Source organism: Daucus carota, chromosome 1 (assembly GCF_001625215.2).
Source record: "Daucus carota subsp. sativus chromosome 1, DH1 v3.0, whole genome shotgun sequence".
In the NCBI taxonomy this organism is placed as follows: domain Eukaryota; kingdom Viridiplantae; phylum Streptophyta; class Magnoliopsida; order Apiales; family Apiaceae; genus Daucus; species Daucus carota.
The window spans coordinates 45,264,494-45,290,006 of NC_030381.2; the positions used below are offsets into that span (position 1 = coordinate 45,264,494).

Below are 25,513 nucleotides of genomic sequence, written 5' to 3' on the forward strand. Positions count from 1 at the left end.
TAATGTTTACACTGTGAGAGTATGATTAGAGATGTTGTGCACCAGTTCAATTCTAATGATAGGGATAATATAATATGATGAAGTTTGAGTTGTCAAAATGCACAACAATTCATATACAAACAAATATTTTTATTAATATAATTTCCGTCATAGTACATGCTCAAAACGTAGTTTTATAAAGGTTCCTCTAATAACCATCTATTGAACATAGCATAACATTCTGCAGGCTTGTATTCTGGTGCTGTATGGCCTGCCCCCTGTAAATCAAGAGTTCGCAAGTATTGATTACATGACTGAGGATTAATAAGATAAATGAATCTTAAATCGAGAGAAATCACAAATCAGTAGGTATAGATTGAATGATCCATAAATAATATAAGAAATGAATTATGAACCGAGAGACTTAACACAAACAAACTATTACAACTAAGAGAAAAGTTATGATTTGTGATATATCGTATTCTATTGTGAAACAAAAAATTGGTAACAAGGAACAAGAATTTTAGTATTTTTTTGGCTTTTTTATAAAAGTGTGATTGTTCAAAAAAATGTACAATAATGATATTGACTATTTTTCGGCATGATTTTGTGTAAACTAATAATGATATAACTATCAAAAATAGAGGGAACAATGTGAACTTTAAAACTATGAAAATTGATATTGGAGGTAATTATAAAAAATGCAAGGGCAGGCAATTGATGTCAAAATCTAGGTAATAACTAGTTACTATAGATGAGTATTCACTATTGTGTTGACGTTTTATGTCATTTTTTTAAAAATATATTGTCAAGATGTCATACTTATAATTTTGGCACATTTTAAAGTGATCAACCACACACTATAAATATGTGTATCGTGTATGTGTGTACACACACACGAACCTTCTTTATAATTTGTGTTGTGTGTGTGTAGGGGGACACACATACAAAAACCTGCATGCATTTTGTGGTAATGAATTAAGATTCTTTTTGGGGAAGAAAAATCATTGGTTAGTACGAGAAAATCTTAATATTATCCTTTTAGTGGTCTCGTAAGCTTAGCATGTGTCGAAAATATTTGAAATATATATAATGTGATATTTCAGTGGGTGCGTCTTTGAATGCCTTGAATCCTCCATAACCATAATAACTATTGACACATGTTGAAAATGTATTACACTATTAGGATTGGTCATCACTATTATGATAATTTTTCTAAACATTTTTTTTTTGTGATGGTGTATTACCAAAACTCAAATACTCATAAAGGAACTCACCACTAATCTACAATAATATTATAAAAGAGGCACAACTTGTAAATTACGATTATTTGGATTAAAGCAGTTTAATATCTATGTTTCTATGTCATTTTTTTAATTAAATATAAATATTCAAGTTGAGGAGAGCACCCATACCCACCACTTATCCATCTTAGACCCAAGGACGAAGCTCGACATCAATCTTCTTTTTGCAACTCAAAATAATATTAAAATATAGTTGATATCCGAATAAAAATATAAAGTAATATACATATAAATCAAATACCCCATGTTCTTTTAAATCCCAAAATTCATGTATTAAAATATTAGTATTATTAAATGTATTGAACCAACTCCTATATATAATAAAGTTAACGGTTGAAGAGGGGCCAAAAATTGAAATTCTATAACTTTTAACAAAAAAAACACATATAAAATAGAAAATGTGTTGATATTAAGGGGAGCTCACCCCTTTGGCCCATAATATACTATGTCACTGCTTAGACCCCATTTTGAGTGGATATATTACGCACAATCTTAACTAAAAAATTTAAATATAAATTAAAAAATTAAAGTAAAAAAAAAGTTCATACCTTTACGGTAGCAAAAGTCATTTTGTTAGAGTACGTCCTTGTGTAACTATACATCAAAAGAATTAATAAACATTATTAAAGTACTAGATTTAAAATCAACTTGGGAATCAAATAAACTAGTGAAGGATTAACAAAATCTCACCCGGCATATTGGCCTTCGACAATCCATGGTCGCCAATCATCAATGATGGAATAGTTTAGACCTCTTATCCAAGCTTGAGTTGATTGAAATGGCACCACCATGTCATGGTCTCCACTATCAATCACCATTAAATTTTCTCAATATATATTACTTCGTAGATGTGAAAAATAATCCATCTTAAAATTATTTTTAATTAAAATTTGTTGCAAAATGCTATAAACTGACCTGTATATGAGAGATCTATAACCTTTTTTGCTGAGATTTGCATGATATGATCTCGTATCTAAGATCACCTTTTCAAATAACAACTCTTTTTTGCATCTTACCCATGTTCCTATGGACCCCTGTATATTAAAGTATGTTGACATTCTTAAGTTGTATTTTGATAAAAATCAGTGGAGAATGAAGACATACCTTTCTGATATGCAACGCTTTCTGCACATTCTCATCATTACTCCAGTAACTAGAAAGCGGATATCCATCATTCTGCAGTCATTTTATTTTCAAAAGTCATTTATGCCTCCGTGTGCTACTGCTATATATACATAAATCACAACCCAAATTCATATATGCTTCATGTAGATTTTAATATTTTAGTAATAATAATCTTGAAATTCAAAGCTTATTATTATACACATATATTTATTTTTTTGATATATGTACCACTATTGAGGCTGCAATTGCTTTAAAATTGATAATGTATATAGATGATAAAGGAAAATTTTGGAGCATGTAGATATATAATCTTGAAATTCTTTACCAGCTTATTAGGAGAATAATTTTTTTTTCAACCACTTAGAGAAAGAACGTTTTTCTAACAATTGTTTCAGCGCCAAGTAACCTTTTATTCACTCGTTCTTTATTGCCAATTCGTAAATGAAAAGCAGCTATAGTAAAGCTTATACTTATATTTTGATATTAAAAATACATATAGAAGGAGGACATACACGACATTCAAATGCAGATAGTGGTAATTTAGGATTATTATGGCCTCCAAATTTATCCATGACCTCTGTTTTTTCATAAGATAATGACCTGCGCAGCGGTTCAACACAATTTTTCTCCAATATTTGTGGTTTAAAGAGTCCACTCCTACACTGAAGAGATATATATGTCAAATTACTAAGCGACAAATATAATGTAACGGTACGATGACTTAAAAAATTGAAATGTAATAAGTAACCTCTTCATAAGCCGCTTTATTTTGTGAACACTCTGCATTATCAATATCTGATTTTTGATAATCAAGCCCACAATTTCTTCTCAATGACTATAATCAAGAAAGTTATAAGTGGATTTGATAAATCAAAATCATTAAAAAATAAATACTTCTAAAAACAAACAAACCTCATATAGTTCATCTGAAATAATTCCCATTCCATGAGCAAATGTGTAGCGAAAGTTTATCTCACTAGGAAATGCCGTAGGATTTCCAAGTAAGTAACCCTGAATTGCACAATAAATTGTTAAATTATTTTTACATGTCATGTATGATAGTAATCCACATTAAAATCAAATTTTAAGCATAATTATGATTAATTTTAAAATCATTTAGTAGATTTTAAAGTAAAATGAAATGGTTCTCGAGACTCTATATAATATGGTCCCTCTCTCTCTCTATATATATATATACACACACACACACACATGTGTGTGTGTGTGTGAGAGAGAGAGAGACAAGCACATATAACAATCAACGCTACTAAATTTTAGTACATAGCGCATAACAATATATATATAACTAGAACATATAATAGTACAACATATAATGCATAATTATATACAGTACTACACACTTATTTACCGAACATATATATACGACAAAATATACATATGATTTTGAAATATAGGACTTGTAAAAAATATTATTGAACACTGAAAAACAAAATAAATAATAATGATAGAATCCATAAAATGATTTTTGACAGAAAAGAAAAGAATCCATAAAATTAATGATAGAAAAATATATAACAGGATTAAAACACAAACAATACATTTACAGAACATATTCAAGGAAACAAAATAAAAAATGATGAAGAGTTTTTTGTAAAAACATTTCCGCAACTCGAGAGGCATTGAAATATTTTATAACACACATAAATTTAGAAAAATATTTATAAATTTTTAATGATTTTTTATGTAAATATCAGGAACCAAATTTAGTCACTTTTATAACGAGTGACTAATTCCATACATTTAGATCTAGAGATAACTTTGATAGATATCGGGATTTATATCAAAATAGCTATTCGTTGCACTCAAATATCTCACTTAACTCATCATTTTCTATGAAACCTCATATAAATCACTTAAATCACTACACACACACACATATACATATATATTACTCTCCTAATTTTATTTTATTTTAAAGTAAGTGAAAAAATTGATACTTTATGCTTTATATTAATTATTAATTTTATATAATACATGTACTATATTAGCACGACTTTCGTATTATTATATTTTATAGAGTAATTGACACTTTGCACCCCTCAAGTTTAGGCGTTTTTTCGATTTGGTATCAAACAATTGTTTTGGCAATATGCACCGTAAAATTTAAAAAGCACTTCGATTTGCACCCATTTGACCATATTCCGTCAAATTGACTGTAAGTTAGTTTGTTATATAATCCCTCATACCAAAAACCCACCAAGTATCTATTATATATTCTGATTAGCCCTCATGCCAAAAACCGATATATAATAGATGGACAACCATGACATTTCACACTTGTGAGGGTCAAAAGGACATTAAACATTAATGGTTAAAATGAACATCTAATGTATTTTAAGATATTCTTTAGGGGTTAAAGAACATCTAAGGTGTTCTTTAAGGGTTAGAAAGAACGAACAAATTTTATCTTAAATAGCGCAATGAATGGTTATTGTAATATAAACCCCAGTAAATATCCTTGAAAAAACTCGGACCTGAAACAAAGTAAGATTACTCATCACATATTTACAAACCTTCAGATTAATGGGTTGCTCAGGACCTATTTTAGCCTCATTTACTGCATGATAATAAACATATATAATAAGTAGCTGGCTAAAATCTTTCAAAAAACCAATAATATTTCTTATTCTTAAACTCTATAAAACACTCTTACCATGTGAAATCATCTGTGTAATAACCGGAACAAAGATTCCAGCGTAAGAGTCTCCACCAACATAAAACGGATTCGCAAGGAATTGAGGATGACTCATAAACCACTGCAAAACACTTTTATTAAAGCTGGTCCCTGAGAATATTTAGTTGAAATTAGACAGAAGCTGCACCTTTTTTAAGAATTGTAGAGCCTGAGCACATGCTTGAGTGTCATTAGATTGAGAAGCAATAGAAGTCTTGGCGTAGGAAAAACCGGTACCAACAGGCAAGTCCAAAAATAGTATATTTGCTACCTATAAGTCATACAATGATACAAAATTTCAAACCCGCAATAGTATTGATAACTTAACATTTTTAGGCAAATCTAGAATTATATGTAAGTTATAAACTGACTTAAAGTCGGAAATGAGTAGGATATACCTTTTTAAGCATTTTTTATTATTTTTCGTGAATTTTTAATAAAATTAATTTATCGCTCAAATAAATAACCTATCAAATTTATTTGTATTATAATATTTTAAATAATTCATAAATTATCTACAATATAAATTCACTCAAACAGATAATTTAAATCGCTAACTTATCATATTAATTATATGTTACGAGTCATTAAGCCAAAACCCAAACGGGTTCCAGGAGTGGTGAGATTTACATCACGTACCTACTATCTTGGATATTATATCAATACATTAAAAGTGAACAAACTTTAAAATTAGGATTGTGTGATTAATCTACATTGACAGTGAAATACAATTTCTGATTTTCTTCGTTCTCGATTTGTCTAATGATAATAACATTACAAAAAACATGTTTTATCGACTTAATATAAATTCAATTGAGGATTTATTTTTGACCTGCTTAAAATCGACCAAAAATATTCCGGTCGAAAATAATTATATTCGACTCTTAACGGTCAAAAAAATCTATTTTGGCCGGATCTTCGCGGTCGAAAATAGCCGCATTTCATGTAGTACTTCTTTATTATTTAAATAACCCACAACCTAACGCATAGCAGATCAACACTTGACTATCACACAAAACACGACATTCAACATTTTTATTACAAAATATCACTCTTAACTATACACGTAACAGGGGATATGAAAATTTCTCAAATTTTCAACTAGAGTCATCAGTCATAACATCCGTTACATTTGCATCCAGAAAACGCAAGATTGATGGATATGGTTTAAAATAAGTTAAAAGTTACTCATCAAAATAATAAATCTTATCATCATATATAATGTAGCCTTTAGAGTATAAATTCATGATAATACTAGAATAATACTAGAATACAACAAGTACTATATCAAGGAAATAGTTACATACAATTAATATACGCATCTCACTCTCTAACAATAAATCTACAATTTTAACAATAAATCTATAATTGAAGAATATATTTTTTTTTTTTTGAAATAATTGAAGAATATATTTATAAGCAGACATATTTACCTTTGTCCATGTGTGGGGATTTAAAATTAAGGTTGGCAAAGTGCCGTTATACTCCACTTGCTCAAAATATACTGGACCTGCATATACACAAATTATCAGGGTTAAAAGAAAAATTACTAATAAAATTCAGAAGCTGAAATTAAAAAAATCCCGTTAATGAAAAATAAAATCACAAAATAGTTGAATGGGACAATCTAAGCAAATCAAAACATAATTTGTTTCAGAGACCTTCAAAACCAGCCAACTCAACAGTTTTGTCATGGCAAAGGTGGGTGCCACAGAGTAAATAAATGTGATAAAGGTGAAATAATTTGGGAGAAAAAATAACTAAAATCGAGAACGCCATCAATACTTTGATGCATAACCCATACTCTTTCCATAAACTCCATGGGTGATAAGGTTATCATAAGTGACTTGGAATAGAAAGCAGATCATTGCTTTTGTAAAGCTTTCTTCATAGTCTTTCTAACAAAAAACGAGTACCCATTTCTTTATTTTGGGACTGTACTTGACACGTATTTTAATATTATTATTTTTTTAAAAAAGAAAAAGAATTATGTTAAAATATATATAGAAAAATAAAAAATTTAAAAATAAGTTGTGCAACTATATCACTGTACTTATCATATACACCTTGAAATGTTCAAAAAACCGCAAAGAGGGACGGAGGAGTAAATTATAGGAGTATAAGAGAAACGAAGCAATCAAAAGAATGCTGACTCAAGTGTCTTGCATACCCCTATGCCTTGGCTTTTATGCTCAAGTCTTGAGAAATTATAGGTTTTAGTGGATGAAGGCACAACATTTTTTCATTATATCTTGGTGCAGGAAGGTACCAAAGCTCCGATTAAAATCAGTTGCCGAGAATGTTTTATTATTTTCAAGGACTATTGTTTCTCGGATAAAAAATATTACTGCAATATTTTGGATTGAATATACAACGAAAAGAATCACCTAAATAACGAAGCTTAAAACATGTCTCCAATTATAGAAGTAGTGCATGTTGAAAATCACCTAATATTAGAAAGGAAAAACCAACATTTGAACGCTAACAATGTAAAGACAATTTGAGTTATTTGTGTATAAAGCGGAGAACAAACTAAGTAAACTGGTATGCTGCAGGCTGCATGTTTTTCATAGTAGAAGAGAAAACTGGATACTTCTCATCTTATTAGAAAAAGCAAGATTACATGCTTAAATAATAATAAACCCACCAAACGTGGTGCCAACAAACTAGGAAGTGCTAACTATCTCCTAAACAACTTCAAACTTGATAACTCACTTTAGTGCTTCCTAATATCTTTCCGCATCCTATGCTACCAACCTACATTATCTAGTAACCTGGTAGTGCATACAACCAAATCCTACGACAAATAAAACACTACAACTCATTTATTCAATACTAAATAAATAAATAAAATATTCAAATAACAAATTTAAGATTAAATTCCAACAATCACCCCCTTAATCTTAAATTTGTCATTGAATCCTTCCAACCCGTATGGTTTTTAAACTTAGCCCGTTTGGCTCTCAGCTTAACCTGCATTGCTTTTATTTTGTCCGTCTGACAAATCACTTCATTGCCCGTGTGGCACTATATTTATTTACCCGTTTGGCACCTTTTGTTTACCCGTCTGGCACATTGCTCCTTTGCCCATATGGCACTCCTTATTTGCCCGTCTGGCATGTCACACATGTCTATAATAAAGCTGGTTCTTCATCCTCGATTAGTGCAAGGTTCACTTCTTGTTTCTTCTCTCGTTCTCGTCGTGGTTTACTACATTCTGAAGCATAGTGACCCATGATGTTACAGTTGTAGCATTTTATCCTACTCTTGTCACGGAAAGAACCACCTCTCACTCTTTGATTCTGAGATGCCAAGAGAAGTTGTCCACCTGTGCTCTCGTTCCTGCCCTTCATCCTTAACTCGTGAGCCTTAAGACGACCCACTACCTCTTCAACTGTCATCACCTTAACGTTTCCAAATTGCTCTATGTTTGAAGCTATTTGAAGAAATTTATCCGGAACCGCACGTAGAATTTTCCTCACAACACTCGATTCTTCCATTGTTTCTCCCATGACCCGGATATTAGTCACAATCCCGCTCAACTTCATACAAAAATCTTCAATCTTTTCCGTTTCATTCATGATTAGGGACTCGAATTCTCCCTTTAACGCCTGCACTTTTGCTTCTTTTACTCGTTCTACACCCATACACATCGTTTTAATCGCCTCCCATGCCTCCTTAGCAGTTTCTTTCTCCGCAATGGTCAGCAACACATCTTCGGGCACGCCTTGATATATTGCTGCAAGGGCCATCTGGACCGTTTTATCATTTACGGTTACCTCGGCATCCTTCTGCTCGATCGCACCCCAAACTCCTTGGGCCTTCATGAACACCTTCATTTTAAGGGACCACGTCGTGTAGTTGCTTCTGGTCAGCATCGGGTAGCTTAAACCCACAAAACTTTCTTTTGTCTTGGTCGTTTCCATGGTTACGTTTGTGTGTTTGGATTGATATTTAGGTATACAATGAACCTCGCTCTGATGCCAAGTGTTGAAAATCACCTAATATTAGAAAGGAAAAACCAACATTTGAACGCTAACAATGTAAAGACAATTTGAGTTATTTGTGTATAAAGCGGAGAACAAACTAAGTAAACTGGTATGCTGCAGGCTGCATGTTTTTCATAGTAGAAGAGAAAACTGGATACTTCTCATCTTATTAGAAAAAGCAAGATTACATGCTTAAATAATAATAAACCCACCAAACGTGGTGCCAACAAACTAGGAAGTGCTAACTATCTCCTAAACAACTTCAAACTTGATAACTCACTTTAGTGCTTCCTAATATCTTTCCGCATCCTATGCTACCAACCTACATTATCTAGTAACCTGGTAGTGCATACAACCAAATCCTACGACAAATAAAACACTACAACTCATTTATTCAATACTAAATAAATAAATAAAATATTCAAATAACAAATTTAAGATTAAATTCCAACAGTGCATACCGAATTCATAAGCGAAGGCGGTGATAGTAGAACAACCAGGACCTCCTGTCATCCAAAGTATTAGAGGATCATCTCTCGGATTTGTCTGAGACTCGACAAAATAATAAAACAACTGCACATCATCTGATTCATCCACGCCAACGTACCTAATAATATTAATCTCATAAATTCAATAATAACAAAAAGTGCCTATACATATTTACACAAACGGGTCAAGAATAGCTTAAACATAACGGGGGCAGAGTATTCGAGTGAGTTGAGATGGACTGACCCAGTTGTGAGTCGAAAAGGGAGCGGTCCTTGAAAACCGGGGAGATACTTGATGAGTGGTGAATGGAAATCTGCACTTGCTTGCTGGACAAGGTTTTGTAGTATTCCAAAAACTACCACAACAAGAAGCTCCGGTTTAAAGTGTGGCTTCTTCTCCATATTATGAGTTTGGTGGTGGTGCTTTTGCAATTCTGCGTTCATCACACGCACATCATTTCTAAGACTATTTAACTCCAATAATTATGTTTTGTTTCTGCAAAGCCAAAAAGCATGTGCCAATAGTAGAATAGATGTCATTGTCTTTGCTGCCTAGCTAACCAACACGGGTCAAACAAGATGGCGGGGTCAGTTTTTCTATCCACAAATTTATTATCACTATCTCGTCCAAGATATCGTAACACTTTCAAAACATGGCTATTTTTAGCGTTTTCGAGAAAAGGAAGGAGGACTTCTGAAAAATAAAGATTAAAAATTTTAATTTTGGAGTAATTTGTTTTCCGATTTAAAATTTGTAATCACATTCTTAACATTCATCTTTTAATATATTTTAATTGAAATTTGAATTTGATCCCGGTCAAATATTTGTACATTGGATAAAAATTACAGAATTTAGTTTGTTAGAGTATTAAAATATAAACAAAGGGAAACTTAAAGTCGATTTAAAACACTTACTTAATATCGTATGTGTTTTGTGTACGATTTTAATGACATTAAGTCGTATATATTGTATATGACATTTGATTACATTTTCGTAACAATAGAACTCATCTTTCTGTATTAAAAATTTCGATTTATATTGCACAATATCGATCAAACTAAACTAATGCTTTTTTGGCCTTGAAGAAGTACGGGCCCTACTCCACCTCGCATCCGAAAAATTGCAGGGCTTGTCGCTTGATGCTTTTGTGAAAGAAAAGTAGTAGTATATTTCATGATCACATAAAAAATTATTCATTTTCGAACAACCTTCTCGACAACGGGGATAAATTTTGATACGGAGAAATTTTGGTGACAAAACTTTCAAGCTTCTGCAGGAGCACAGAAATCCTTGCAGATGTGCTTTGTGCTTTCGCATTGGCAGCTTTATCTTCTGATGAAGACATGCAAAAAGATGCAAGTTCAAATCGTCATATATTGTATATCTTTGGTTGAGCACAAGCCTTCTCCTTTTCTGGATTTACTATGTTCACTCACAATGCTTTGTGTTGGACTGTTAGTCACAGACACTGAGGTACGGGGGCGGATCTAGACCCAAAATCTTAGGGGGCACCAAATAAATTTTCAGAAAAAATCTATATATTTTCAAATTTTCGGGGGGGCACTTCTATAATTTTGTAAAATTTAGAATGGTGAAAAAATGCAAAAAACAATTTTAGGGGGGGCACGTGTCCCCCGTGCCTCTTCCTAGATCCGCCCCTGCTGAGGTATGGTAGAATATATAAGAGAATACAGCAAAGGAGCTCATCTGCACCAAAATTCGCCACGTTAGGGAGGACTTACAGATTACACTGTGTACATTGTGGTTTTCTTGATCCAAAATATAGAAGTGTTTGCTCAGTTTTGCAGGTTCCATCATTTTGAGTTGCGAAATTTTTTGTCTTTTAATGCATCTGTCAAAGACTAAGATTGTGTTCACTTCGATAGAATGGATTAATGGAATGAGGGAAGAATGCGATGAAAATATGTGAACACGTTTCGTGGAGAAAATATGTGAGAATATGTGATCTTGTGTCTTTTAACTGAGTTTTCTTTTCAGTCATTAAGATTTTATCGATTAAATTTCTAGGGCCATCTCTGCATGACCTTTAGTTGGTTGAATTTTTCTTTGAATATAATTTCCCATCTTTTTTTTTAGATTCCCATATTTTTCTTTTCCTGCAAGTCTTTTTCGGATATCAAGATTTTTTTTATCTATTTTCAGTGGGACATCTCTGTATGCCCTCTGGTTCGATGAAATATTTTCATGTATGAAATAAACTCTTCTTTTCGGTATTATCGGTATAATTTTTTGACGAGAAAGTCTTATGACAAAAAAAGAGTATTGGCGATTCTTTGTTTACATTCATACAAATTCTTCAGAATAGATATATGAATTCATCCCTTTTGCAACCCCCTTTTATTCACCTTGAAGTCTTTAATTAATGCTAATTAATTTGTTGATGTTGACCACAATTTTGTCCACAATGTTGTGTTAAATTTAAAAAGTATATTCAATATTATAAATAAATACTCCTCATAGTATGCAGAAAACCCTTTACAATATAGACCAGAGCCTAAATTGTCGTTAATATCCAAATATATAATAGCTCATTCCCTTACAAGACTTATCTTGTATTCTTAGAGTGAAATCTCTGGCTTCCTTCTCAAATACTATGCAACTACACGTTTTAGCTTGAAGTGATGATTTCTAATCATGAAATGGTGTATATATACATAATTCGTACTGATTCTCATCCGTGTTTACATCTCTTCTTTTCATTCTTGTTACTAAAAAATCATCTTTTCAATGTTTTGCACTATTATAAAACTTGTTACTCCCTCCGTCCCTAAATACTTTTCCTATTTGTACTTTTCACGTTTGCCAACACACACTTTTGATTGTTAATATCTTTCATTTCGTAGTAGCATTAAATATAAAAATTTCACCGTATTAAAATACTTGTGAATACGAATCTAACAAGATCACTCATGACTATATTTAATTTTACAGATTAGATGTAAATTAGTAATTTATCTCATGTTATGAACAGTACCGACATCACAAACAGGAAAAGAAAAAAGAAACGGAGAGAGTACTAACAAGTCAATCTTTTTTATGTTCTACATTAGCTAGTTCAAACTTCAACGCATAACATGATTGGAGTTATCATTATGCACAATGTCTCATATATGAACAAACATCAATCATCAATCAATCATCAATATATATATATAAAGGAGGATGTGGCCGTCTCTACAATTGTTCGATTCAGTCTTCTGATTTTTCTTAAATTTCAGATAGAAAATATAATTATAATTCAAAAATTCATGTTTAAAAATCTTAAAGATAATACAATTCTTTTTTATTGGATTCTAAAGGTAATACAATTCTTCTTATTATTTAAGAATCATAAGGATAATACAATTCTTATTGTTAATTATATATTAATATATGAATTATTAAAAAAGTACAATTTTTATTTTCAAAAGTTATAAAATTTATAATTTTATTTTATTATATTTTTTTCAGAAGGAGGATGCCGGGCGTCTATACAATTGTTCGATTCAGTCTTATAATTTTCTTAAATTTCGGATAAAAAATATAATTATAATTCAAAAAATCATGTTTAAGAATTCTAAAGTTAATACAAATCCTTTTTAATTGGGTTCTAAAGTAATACATTTTTTTTCTTATTTAGGAATCATAAGGGTAATACAATTCTTATTGTTAATTATATATTAATATATGAATTATTAAAAAAGTACAATTCTTATTTTCAAAAGTTATAAAATTTATAATTTTATTTTATTATAAAATTCTAAGTAGTTAAGAGATAGGAATCCTAAAAGAAAAGAGAGATAATTCTAAACAATTAATACAATTCTTTTTTTATAGGTTCTAAAAGTAATATTGATACAATTCTTCTTCTTATTTAGGATTCATAAGGGTAATACAATTCTTATTGTTAATTATGTATTGATATAGGAGTTATTAAAAAATATAATTTTTATTTTCAAAATTTATAAAATTTATAATTTTATTTTATTATATAATTTCAAAAGGAGGATGCGGGGCGTCTATAGAATTGTTTGATTCAGTCTTACGATATTTTTAAATTTCGAATAAAAAATATAATCATAATTCAAAAAATTATGTTTAAGAATTCTAAAGTTAATACAATTCTTTTGTTTGTTGGGTTCTAAAGGTAATACAATTTTTTTTTCTTATTTAGAAATCATAAGGGTAATACAATTCTTATTGTTAATTATATATTAATATATGAATTATTAAGAAAGTAAAATTCTTATTTTCAAAAGTTATAAAATTTGTAATTTTATTTTATTATATTCAAAAGTTATAAAATTTGTAATTTTATTTTATTATAAAATTCTAAGTAGTTAAAAAACAGGAATCTTAAAATAAAAGAGAGATAATTCTAAACAATTAATTAACGGAAATCTTAAAAAAATAAAATATAATAGCTAAAATCTATGAAATTTGATATATTTATCCGATTATAATTATAATTTTATCATAATGTAAATGATTATTGATTAGTATTGTGTTTAAGGGGAGGGCGTCCCAAATTAATTTTTATCTAAATAATAATAAATTTTCTATTAGTATTATGTTTGACGGCAAAGCGTCTAAAATAAATTTTTTATATAAGTTATAATATATTTTTTTATTAAAACGGGACCACAGCTTAAAATAATTTTTATCCAATTATAATCTTTAAGTTTATCACAATTATAATAATTTTTATTAGTACTGTGTTTGACGGTAGGGCGACTCAAACTAATATCTATATTATAATTTTTTGTTATTAGTATTGTGCTTGACAAGAGAGCGGCTCAAACTAATTTTTATCTATATTATTATATTTAATTTTATCATAATTATAGTAATTATTGATTAATATTGTCTTTGATGAGAGGGCGGGTCAAATAATTTTTTTTATTAGTATTGTATTTGATATGAGGGCTACTTAAACAAATTTTTACATTAAATTATAATTTTTTTATCAATGATATATTTAATAGGAACATGACTCAAAATAATTTTTATTCAATTATAATATTAATTCGTATCAAAATTTCTAAAAAAGATTCTTGAGTAATAGTATTGTGTTTCAGGGGAGGGCGGCCCAAATTAATCTTTATCATAAATTTTTTATTACTATTATGTTTGACGGGAAAACGGTTAAATCAATTTTTTACCTAAGTTATAATGTATTTTTTTTATTAAAACGGGACCACGACTTAAAATAATTTGTATCCAATTATAATCTTTAACTTTATCATAATTATAATAATTTTTTATTAGTATTGTGTTTGACGGGCGACTCAAACTAATATCTATATTATTATTTTTTGTTATTAGTATTGTGTTTGACAAGAGAGCGGCTCAAACTAATATTTATCTATATTATTATATTTACTTTTATCATAATTATAATAATTATTGATTAATATTATATTTGATGGGAGGGCGGTTCAAACAATTTTTTTATTAGTATTGTGTTTGACAAGAGGGCCTAATATTTTTTATTAATGATATGTTTAACGGGAACATGACCCGAGATAACTTTTACGCAATTATAATATTAATTCGTATCAAAATTTATAAAAAATTCATAAGGCCGTCGCGAAGCGCGGCTTTATTTACTAGTTTTATTTAAATAATCGCAATCATAGTATATGTTTAAAAAGCTGTTGACTTATAGAGGTTCATTAGATAACCATCTCTCGAACATAGCATAACATTCTGCCGGTTTGTATTCTGGTGCTGTATGGCCTGCCCCCTGTGAACCAAGAAATCGTAAATACATATTACATGATTGAAAAATATTAGGAGAAAGAAATTATGAAACTAAAGACTACGCACAAATAGTCTATTGCATCTAATAATATAGTTATGATTCATTTTTATTGAATAAAGATATGGTTTTACGATTTATTGTACTCCATGGTGGAACATAGTATTTTAATATAGAGCAAGATTTGTGAATATTTTTTACAAGTATGAGAACATGAAACAATATAATGATAATGACTATTTTCTGACATCACTTTATGTAACCAGAGTAATAACAATATAACTATTTAAACGAGGAAACAAATCAAACTTCGTAGTATATAGCGTAAAGGACACAAAAATGGAGATTAGTATTATTTTTTTCTTTTTGAACTAATAAGCAAAAATACATCTAATCTAAGCAAACAATCTTAATTACTCAAATTACTCTGAAAACTTACATATAGAACTAATTATAAAGAATGTTGGTCAATATTTGATTTCGTCAAAATTGAAGTATAAATACATGGGTGTTAACTATAAAATAGGTCTAGACACTTTTTGCCAATTTATAAAAATACATGCCCCTATACATATGATAAAATTAAAAATCATGCTCCAATGAGATTCTATGACCCCAATAATTTCTAGAGGGGAGAAAATCAAACCCCTTATTTAGCGCAAAGAAATTAAATCCTTGTACTGTCACTTTATCATTTTTTGTCTATACTATAATATGTATCTAGGCCAACATTCCAGAGAGGGACTCCTTATATGGAGTTACATAGCGCGCCACTATAAATCATCAATTTTATTATAGATTCTGTTATATAATACATATAAAACGTGATTCTAATATAGAATACTATAAAATATATCTATTTTAAGTAATTTAACACTTAAAATTTGATTAAAAAAAGTATATTTTCGAAACTGATTCTACAACAGAATAATTCTGGATGATTATTATTCTGTTATAGAATCATGTTGAGATATTGCATAATTTTAGATGATCTTTGGAATAAAAAAATTGTATAATTTCGTTTTCGGTTTAATAATCAAAATTTGCAATTATATTTCATAAAAAATATAATAGAATATATATTATGTATATATTTATAATGGTGTGCTACGTAACTCCATATAAAAGGGTATGCTATGGAGTGCTACCCTATGTATTTACTCCAACCTCTCACCCATATTTATTTTAACTAGAATATTTTACCTCAAATATTGAATTATAAGTATGTGTATCACATATAATTTGCTTGCCATTTAGCGGTAAAACTTCTTGTGTTTGGTTAGGTAAGGTCATGGGTTGGTTTAGTACAATGGATATAAAATTAGAAAGATAAGGAGATGGCGTATTGTAGTGATCATATAAATATTATGCATGTTAGATCACTTAAGCCTAATATGTGTTATGAATATCAATATGTATAATGTGCAAATGCTTTCAGTGTGTGGGGTTGTCATGCCTTCTCAACAAGTATAAAGAGTTCTGGCACATGCCGGACATGCGTGACACTATTGGGACTTGGGAGTATGTTAACAAATAAAAAAAACTTATTTTTCTAGAGATGGTCGAAAAAGATATACACCCTCTGTCTTGACACATTTCTATGCTCTCATAAAATATAGCTCTGTAACTTATTTTTAAGATTTTCTTTTTCTGAATAAAAATTTAACATCCAAACTTTAATTCAAAAAAAGAAAATTTTAAAAACAAATCATACAACTATATTTTACAGGAGCATTAAAGTCCGTGTCGCGTCCCCGTCCCCAATGTATACTATCCAGGGGGACGGAGGGAGTAACTATTTACAAAAGAAGTCCCCACCAATTTACAACAATGATATACAACATGTGTAACTTTTGAATTATGATCATTTGGATCAAGGAGGTTCAAATATGTGCTATGATCCGGGTAGAGACCAAAGATGTGAGTGACCGATCTGGTGGAACAACTAAATTTTTATTATTTGTTCAACTAGATTATCTAGTTATCTAAGTGGGGGAGAGCACTCGTGCCCAATATTTACCCAACCCAAACCCAACTTTTAATGTGAAATTTACGTATATTTTAACTAAAAAGAAAATTAAATATAGATTAAATAATTAATGAAAACAAATCATTACCTTTACTGTAGCAAAAGTCATTTTATTCGAGTAAGTCCTTGTATAACTGTACATCAAAAAGTTTGAAAAACATAGTTAAATTGATAAATTGAAAATCATCTCAATGATGGTATAAGTAGGTGAAGGATTAACATATATCTCACCCAGCATATTGATCTTCGACAACCCATGGCCGCCAATCATCAATAATGGAGTAGTTTAGATCTCTTATCCAAGCTTGAGTTGATTGAAATGGCACAACCATGTCATGATCACCGCTGTTGATCATCGTTAAAATTCCTCAAAATTACTTAGTTGTAGACTTTTAAAGTAGCCACTCTTTCAATTTATTTTAGTATTAAAAACGTGTCGCAAAATATTGTAAACTAACCTGTATATGAGAGATCTATAACCTTTTCTGCTAAGATTTGCATGGTATGGTCTAGTATCCGTGATCACTTTTTCAAATAATAATTCATCTTTGCATCTTATCCATGTTCCTATAGACCCCTGTATATTAAAATATGTTAACATTCTTGAGTTTTTTTCTAATTAAAACTAGCGGAGACATACCTTTCTTATATGTAACGCTTTTTGCACATTCTCATCATTACTCCAGTAACTAGAAAGAGGATATCCATTATTCTGCAGTCATTTTTTAAAAGAAGAAAAATATTGATACCTTCTTATGGTGCTACATGTAGATAAAAAACAGAAGTACGACTCTTTCAATCATGTATTAACATTAAAACTTGTTCGTTGTACATTTAATATAATTCAGACATGCATTAGCTAATTGATTTATCTTTTAATAAAATTAGTCTTGAAATTCAAAGTTTACTATGATACACAAACGTATTTTTTTTTATTACACTAGTACTATTATTAAGGTTGAAGTTGCTATAAAGTTAATATTTTAAAAATGTTAGGAGGCTGTAGATATGAAATATCATAATTCCATACAAGTTAATCAAGAGTAAATTAAGGAGAAGAACATACACGACAATCGAATGCTGATGATCCTAATTTAGGACTGTCATAGTCTCTAATTTTATCCACGATAGTTGTTTCTCCATAAGATAATGACCTGCGCAGCGGCTCCACACAATTTTTCTCCAATATTTGTGGAGTAAAGAGGCCACTCTTACACTGAAGAGACATACATATCAAATTACTAAGTGACAAACATAATGTAACAATATGATGACTTGACAAATTAAAGTGTGAGAACTTAACCAGTTCAAAAGCCTCTTTATCTTTTAAACACTCTGCATTATCAAAACTCGATTTCTGATCATCAAGTTCACAATTTCTCCTCAATGACTGTAATGAGGAAAGCTAGTGATTAAATTAGATATGATTAATCAAAATCATTGAAGGATAAGTAGTACTAACAATTAAAACGAACCTTATACAGTTCATCTGAAATAATTCCCATTCCATGAGCAAATGTATAGCGGAAATTTGTTTCATTTGGAATTGTCACCGGATTTCCTAGTAAGTAACCCTGAATTGCACACCAGAATATCAACCAAGAAAGATGGTGGTTGGATTCTTGCTCAATCAGTACATATAATCAGGCTCATATTATTAACTACGTCTCTACCATTGTAATTACATGTTATCCCTCCGGGATTTTCGTTATTCTATTTCGCCTATTGACATCTAGTATTATAAATGAGTTATATGGAATTGATGACTGTAATTGTAATTGTAAGTAGTCATTCGAATAGTTAGTGTAGTATCCATGAGATCACTGTTTTGCAATAAAAAGGAGAGAAAATACTAGAAGAAAAAAAGCCTTATTTTCAAGACAACTAATAAGTAGTTGCGTATAACTTACATTCCACCGAGCATTAGTCATAATATCAAGGCAATTTATAAATATGTAATCGCTAAAATTTAACTCTAAACATGAATGATGCTTAAAAAGGATAAATAGGAAAGGTGTTATAAACAATGTCTACCTAGATACGCTTATGATTATATATATACTTTCTTTAACAAAAACTTGGTCCTTAAAATGGAATACCTATCATCACATAGTATAAAATACAAACCTTTAGATTAATGGACTGATCAGGATCTGATATAGCTTCATTTGCTGCATTAGAGTCAACATAATAATTAGATGGCTGAAAATCCTTAATTAAACTATAAAACTTCATTTTCTTAAAAACTTTATAAAGCACTCTTACCATTTGAAATCATTTGTGTAATAACCGAAACAAAGACTCCGGCATAAGAATCTCCACCAACATAAAATGGATTCATAAGAAACTGAGGATGACTAATGAACCACTACAAAACACTTCAATTATAACCAGTCCCTGAGAATATCTAGTCATGAGTAAATAAAATATTTACCTTTTTTAAAAACTGTAGAGCTTGAGCACATGCTTCGGGGTCAGAAGATTGAGAAGCACTTGATGTCTTGGCATAAGAAAAGCCCGTACCAACAGGCAAGTCAAGAAATATTATACTAGCTGCCTGTAAGTCACATAATGATAGAAAAAGAAATACAGACACATTATAATTTTGAAACATATTACAAAATAAATTTATATGACTTCAATTTACTTGATCACGTTTATTCAATGAAATAAAGTAAAGTGTTTTAACATATCGAAATGTCAAACCTAAGCATATTTACTAGTTACAGTGATAATGATGTCTTTACTAAAAATTTTGAACTCATTCTATCTTGTTGAATCTCAAATATAGCTTCATAGAATAAATCTTATCATTTTTTTAGTTCGCTTGATATAAGGACTATTTAGTATTATGAAAAGAGTTAATCGTATGGCTTTAATCCGTCATAATCTCTTTATGTTTAATTGATACCATTGTAACGATCTCAAATTAGAACGGCCTGGGTTAGTAAGCCATAACACAACATATAACAAGGTGTCATTTAAATATCGTTCCATATACATCCATTATTGATCATATCACACAATATCGCTCATAAGCATACTCGTAATAGGGGATAAAATTTCTCAAATTTGCATCCATACTCGTCAATCATCACATCTACTATATTAGCGTTAAAAAAATTATGGATCAATGAATTTCATTTAAAATGAAACGATAATGCAGCAAGTATATCAAGGTCACAGTGAAATACAATATTTGTATCTCACTCACTAACAATATATCTACAATAAAAGAAGTTAATAATAAGTAGAAAGATTACCTTTGTCCATGTGTGGGGATTTAATATTAGTGTGGGCAAAGTCCCATTGTATTCCACTTGCTCAAAATATACGGGACCTATATATACACAAGATTGGGAGGGTTATAAATTTATTACTAGTAACACATAAAATTCAGAATTGAGACGAAGAAATCACCTTAAAAAAAAAAATTAAAGTCACAAAAATAGTTAAATTTTACAATCTAGATGATCAAAACATAATTTCTATTTGATGACTCGTAAGATGAGTTTTGCCGGTAAGGTTTTAGAACGAGTAGGAAGATTTATGATAACTTAATATCTTGTCACATGTAAGCTGAGATTTACATGTAAATTTTTTGACTCGTGATGTCTTGTTATATGTACTTATTATAATGATTTACATGTTTAAAATTTAAAAATTATATTAATCATAAAAAATAATAAATCTTATTATTAAATCTCATTTTCTTATTTTTCTTAAATATGTGTTTATATAAATCAGAAATGTCTAACATGTGCCCTCAAGGCACAGGATATGTCATAATTACCATCATTAAATGTTCTTTTGACTGGCATAAGTATCAGTGTACGTATATATAACTATTCAAAATCTTACTAAATACTAATTATATATTTATTTATAACTTATCTTTCAAATTTTATATTTATGACAAAATATTATTTTATTTCAAAAAATGTGGGGATCATAAGATAACTTTTTTATTAAATTTTAATCGAGTATAAAACAAATTTTAATTAATCTCAACCCACAAATAATAACAAGCCCCCTGCATATACATTAATTTTCTAATTAAAATCAGCCTCCTAACTAAATCAGCCAATTTTATATTTAATAACAAATGTATGACTTTTTTTATTTTAATATTATTAAATAATAAAAATAATAAAAATATAATACAATACAAAAGTAAATGTGAAACAACCCGGGTCAAATCCCGAGTCTTTTCCGAAAATCGAGTCAAGTCCCGAAATCCGAATCCGAAAATAAGCCCAAATATACTGGCCCAATTGCAACAACTTGAGTAATCCACAAGCCCACCACAGGCCCCCAAAAGATCATGATTTGTTGGTGCAATTAGTAGTATTACTTATGCTTATAAACTGAACTTAAGTCTCCACACTTCTCGATGTGGGACTGGGGTGTTACAAACTCCCCCACTTAAATTCCTGACGCCCTCGTCAGGCCGAAACGGATAGCCCATAGGCCCAGATCGAACCTCTCTAGCCATTGTGGGATAATACCGGCTGGCTTCGTGTCCCCGCCTCCGGATCTCTGTCCATTGCGGGATAATACCACCAGCCTTCGTGTCCCCACCTCCGGCAACTTGACGAATCAAGCTTTCGAGAGCCTGCTCTGAATACCATATGAAACAACCCGGGTCAAATCCCGAGTCTTTTCCGAAAATCGAGTCAAGTCCCGAAATCCGAATCCGAAAATAAGCCCAAATATACTGGCCCAATTGCAACAACTTGAGTAATCCACAAGCCCACCACAGGCCCCCAAAAGATCATGATTTGTTGGTGCAATTAGTAGTATTACTTATGCTTATAAACTGAACTTAAGTCTCCACACTTCTCGATGTGGGACTGGGGTGTTACAAAATGAAATATCAAGTTTTCTTGATAGATGTGAACATTTGAATTTTGTACTCAGGAATTAATACATTATCAATGGTACTAATGCACTGTGCATGAAAACAAGATATAATAAATATCTTAAACCTGTGACAAACCCCATATAAATTGATACTCCCTCCGTCCCCCTCAATTGTTTACATTGGAGGGGGACACGGAGACCAAGATAATGTATGAAAAATGAGTAAAGTTAGATGAAAAGTTGGTAAAATGGTGGGACCCGTCAATATTTAATAATAGATTTGAGATAGTGGAGGAAAGTAGTGGGTGTAATAGTAGTTTTTATTGTTAAATATGAGATAGTGGGGGAAGATAGTGGGTGTAATGATGAAAAAAAACTTACTATTTATGATAACGTAAAAAAATGAGAGAGATATCTCAAAATAGTAACTGTAAAAAAATGAGAGGGACAGAGAGGGAGTATAAATTAAATGGAAGTACAATAAGCACCTATCACTGTCAGCACAGTGAAACGGAGTAATTATAATAGATTAATAGGTGAGACGTAGCAATCATAATTGATGACCAAACAAGACAGAGCTAGCAATTAATTTTCGATAGGCAGAATTTGAAATAATTGATTCTTAAAATCGAAGTATGCAAAACATCATAGGCAAAAAAATGTATATATAATGAATACTTATCATTCTGCAAAATACCAATCACATTTGAAATTATTATAGAAATATTATAAAAATATGAGAACAAATATATTGTAATATTAATTTTAGGGAGCGGTTGGATTGTAAATGATAATAAGAATTAGAAATGAGAATGAACGGTACGAGAATGGAGGGCGCTGCATGAGTTGTGCCTGTGATTAAGGGAATAATCAACCACTAAACGTGAAAATGAAATGATCAATATAACCACTAAATGTGAATGAGATTTCCGTTTCGTACAATAAATTTATTGGGATTATGATTCCCAATACTCAACTCCAACCATGCTCACATGTTGTCTATAAATTTAGCCAACCTCCTATGGATGACTAAATTTGTCGAACCTCTACAAGTCTGTAAGAAAATCTGTAGGAAGATTGTACATCATTTATTACCATATTGAACTGATATATTCTATTTTAACAATTTAAAATATTAATAACATACTATTTTTAAATTATAACCAACCAATATAGCCAGTACCATTGAAGCAAAATGTCTTGCAGGTTCAGCAAATTTTACATAATGTCTTACAGGTCCAATTTAGCCAACGATTATAGCCAACGCCGTTGGAGATGCTCTTAGGATGCTGGTTGTAAATATTTGGCTTATCCGCGCGAAAACATGGTTGGTGCAACGTTGCTAAGAAATATATTTCCTCATGGATGGACTATTACTCGCTACTATGTACATTAGAAGTACAAAATAAGTTTCCTCACAGATGGAATAATACTTTCTCCTTTCCTCTCAATTGTTTACATCGGATGAACAGGGTTAGGCATGCATTTTAAAACTCTAATAAAATATAATTTAATAAATTATTTTAAATATTTTTTCTAAATAAAAGTTTAGTATATAGATTTTTATTAAAAAAATAAAAATTTTAAAAAAATTTGAACTTATACATTATATATATTTTAAAATACGTGTCAAACCGTTAAAAAAAATTGCTAAGAAATCGTAAGAAAAGAGAATGTACTATTTTAGATTGAATTCATGATCACTACAATTGGTATTTAAAGTTGGTCATGCCAAAAAATTAACACATACTCCCTCTGTCCCCCTCATTTTTTTACGTTACTTTTTGGCACGCTTTTCCACTCTCATTTAACTTATAGTTCCATAATATATTTTTTTAATTTTTTTGTTCTGAATAAAAATTTGATACTTAAACTTTTATTCAAAAAAAGAAAATTTTGAAAAAAAATTATGAAACTATACTTTATAAGAGTCTCAAAATGCGTGCAACCTAGAGGGACGGAGGGAGTATGACCGAAAGATTGACTTAAAAGGATAATCCTTGAATCTTGATAACTAAGCTACGGTTATAATGGTGTGTACCGAATTCATAAGCGAAGGCAGTGATCGTAGAACACCCGGGACCTCCTGTCATCCAGAGTATCAGAGGATCATCTCTCGGATTTGTCTGAGACTCGACAAAATAATAAAACAACTGCACATCATCTGATTCATCCACGCCAACGTACCTAATAACATATATGAATCTCATTAATTTCACAACTTATCATTACTGATCATAATAACAAAAATATTAATTCTAGATTTATCAAAACATATTACAAGTAGTCAAATGAGTTGAGATGGACTGACCCAGTTGTGAACCGAAAAGGGAGCGGTCCTTGAAAACCGGGGAGATACTTGATGAGTGGTGAATGGAAGTCTGCACTTGCTTGCTGCACAAGGTTTTGTAGTATTGCAGTAACTACGACAAGAAGCTGTATGTTGCAGACACTGAGCACTTTTAAATATGGCTTTTTCTCCATTTTATGAGTTTGATGCTGGTGCCTTTTCAGTTCTGCGTTCATCACACAGAGCCAGAGCCCAGAGACATATAACTGCCGTGATAATTATATGGGTTTTTCTAGTGTGTGCTATGAGCACACACTAAACGCGAAATTATATAAGTTTAAAATATTTTGATTGGTTTTTTATCTTAATAACGATAGACCTCCTCCAACAACCACAACAATCAAAATCTTCAAAACATACGGCACTTAGCATGTCACACAATACACAAACCCTAATTATATTATAATATGAATATATAAAGTCAAAAGGCATGTGCCTATTATTAGAAACTAGGACTTTTGCCCGGCTACCGCCGGTATATTTCTACTCAGGAGTATCGTGAAAAAGTCGAAAGGAAATTTTTCAAACAAAAAGCCCACACAAAAGTCTATGCTAAAGTGCTACCATAAGTCCCTAAGAATTTTTATTTAATACTGCATAGGTTATAGGTATATACGAAACACAGTGAGCATTCTTATTTAACTAATTGGGCCGAAGCATAACAATTGGGCTAACGCGGGCATATTCTTTGGCAGGGCTAATATGAAAGAGCTTGGGGGAAATTGCTTAAACAAAAGGTTTACATGGATGCTTTTAAATACAGCACATAATAATTTCTTTAATAATACGATGTAGGGACATAAGCAATAAAGAAATTATACTCCCTCCGTCCCTCTGATTTCTATACACTTTTTTTTTCGGGATGTCCCATTTAATTTTATACATTTCAAAACTTTCCCAAAATAGTATACTTCTATAATATAAAAATC

General features: G+C 30.5%; 1 protein-coding gene across 1 annotated transcript; it reads right to left on the bottom strand.

The window, feature by feature from the left end:
• Positions 1 to 112: 112 nt before the first annotated feature.
• Positions 113 to 24,770, bottom strand: LOC108205415 (uncharacterized). Its single transcript, XM_017375364.2, has 28 exons — positions 24,546 to 24,770; positions 24,276 to 24,421; positions 20,635 to 20,711; positions 19,806 to 19,928; positions 19,637 to 19,739; positions 19,499 to 19,542; positions 18,847 to 18,945; positions 18,675 to 18,761; positions 18,438 to 18,587; positions 18,012 to 18,083; positions 17,830 to 17,948; positions 17,603 to 17,716; positions 17,460 to 17,505; positions 15,247 to 15,327; positions 9,825 to 10,063; positions 9,554 to 9,699; positions 6,537 to 6,613; positions 5,252 to 5,374; positions 5,083 to 5,185; positions 4,943 to 4,986; positions 3,321 to 3,419; positions 3,157 to 3,243; positions 2,921 to 3,070; positions 2,388 to 2,459; positions 2,199 to 2,317; positions 1,974 to 2,087; positions 1,832 to 1,877; positions 113 to 257 (listed from the first exon to the last, which is right to left on the bottom strand). Exons 1-28 carry the CDS (start codon positions 24,758 to 24,760, stop codon positions 174 to 176), a joined length of 2,979 nt encoding a protein of 992 aa, XP_017230853.2. The 5' UTR covers positions 24,761 to 24,770; the 3' UTR covers positions 113 to 173.
• Between the last annotated feature and the right edge of the window lie 743 nt (positions 24,771 to 25,513).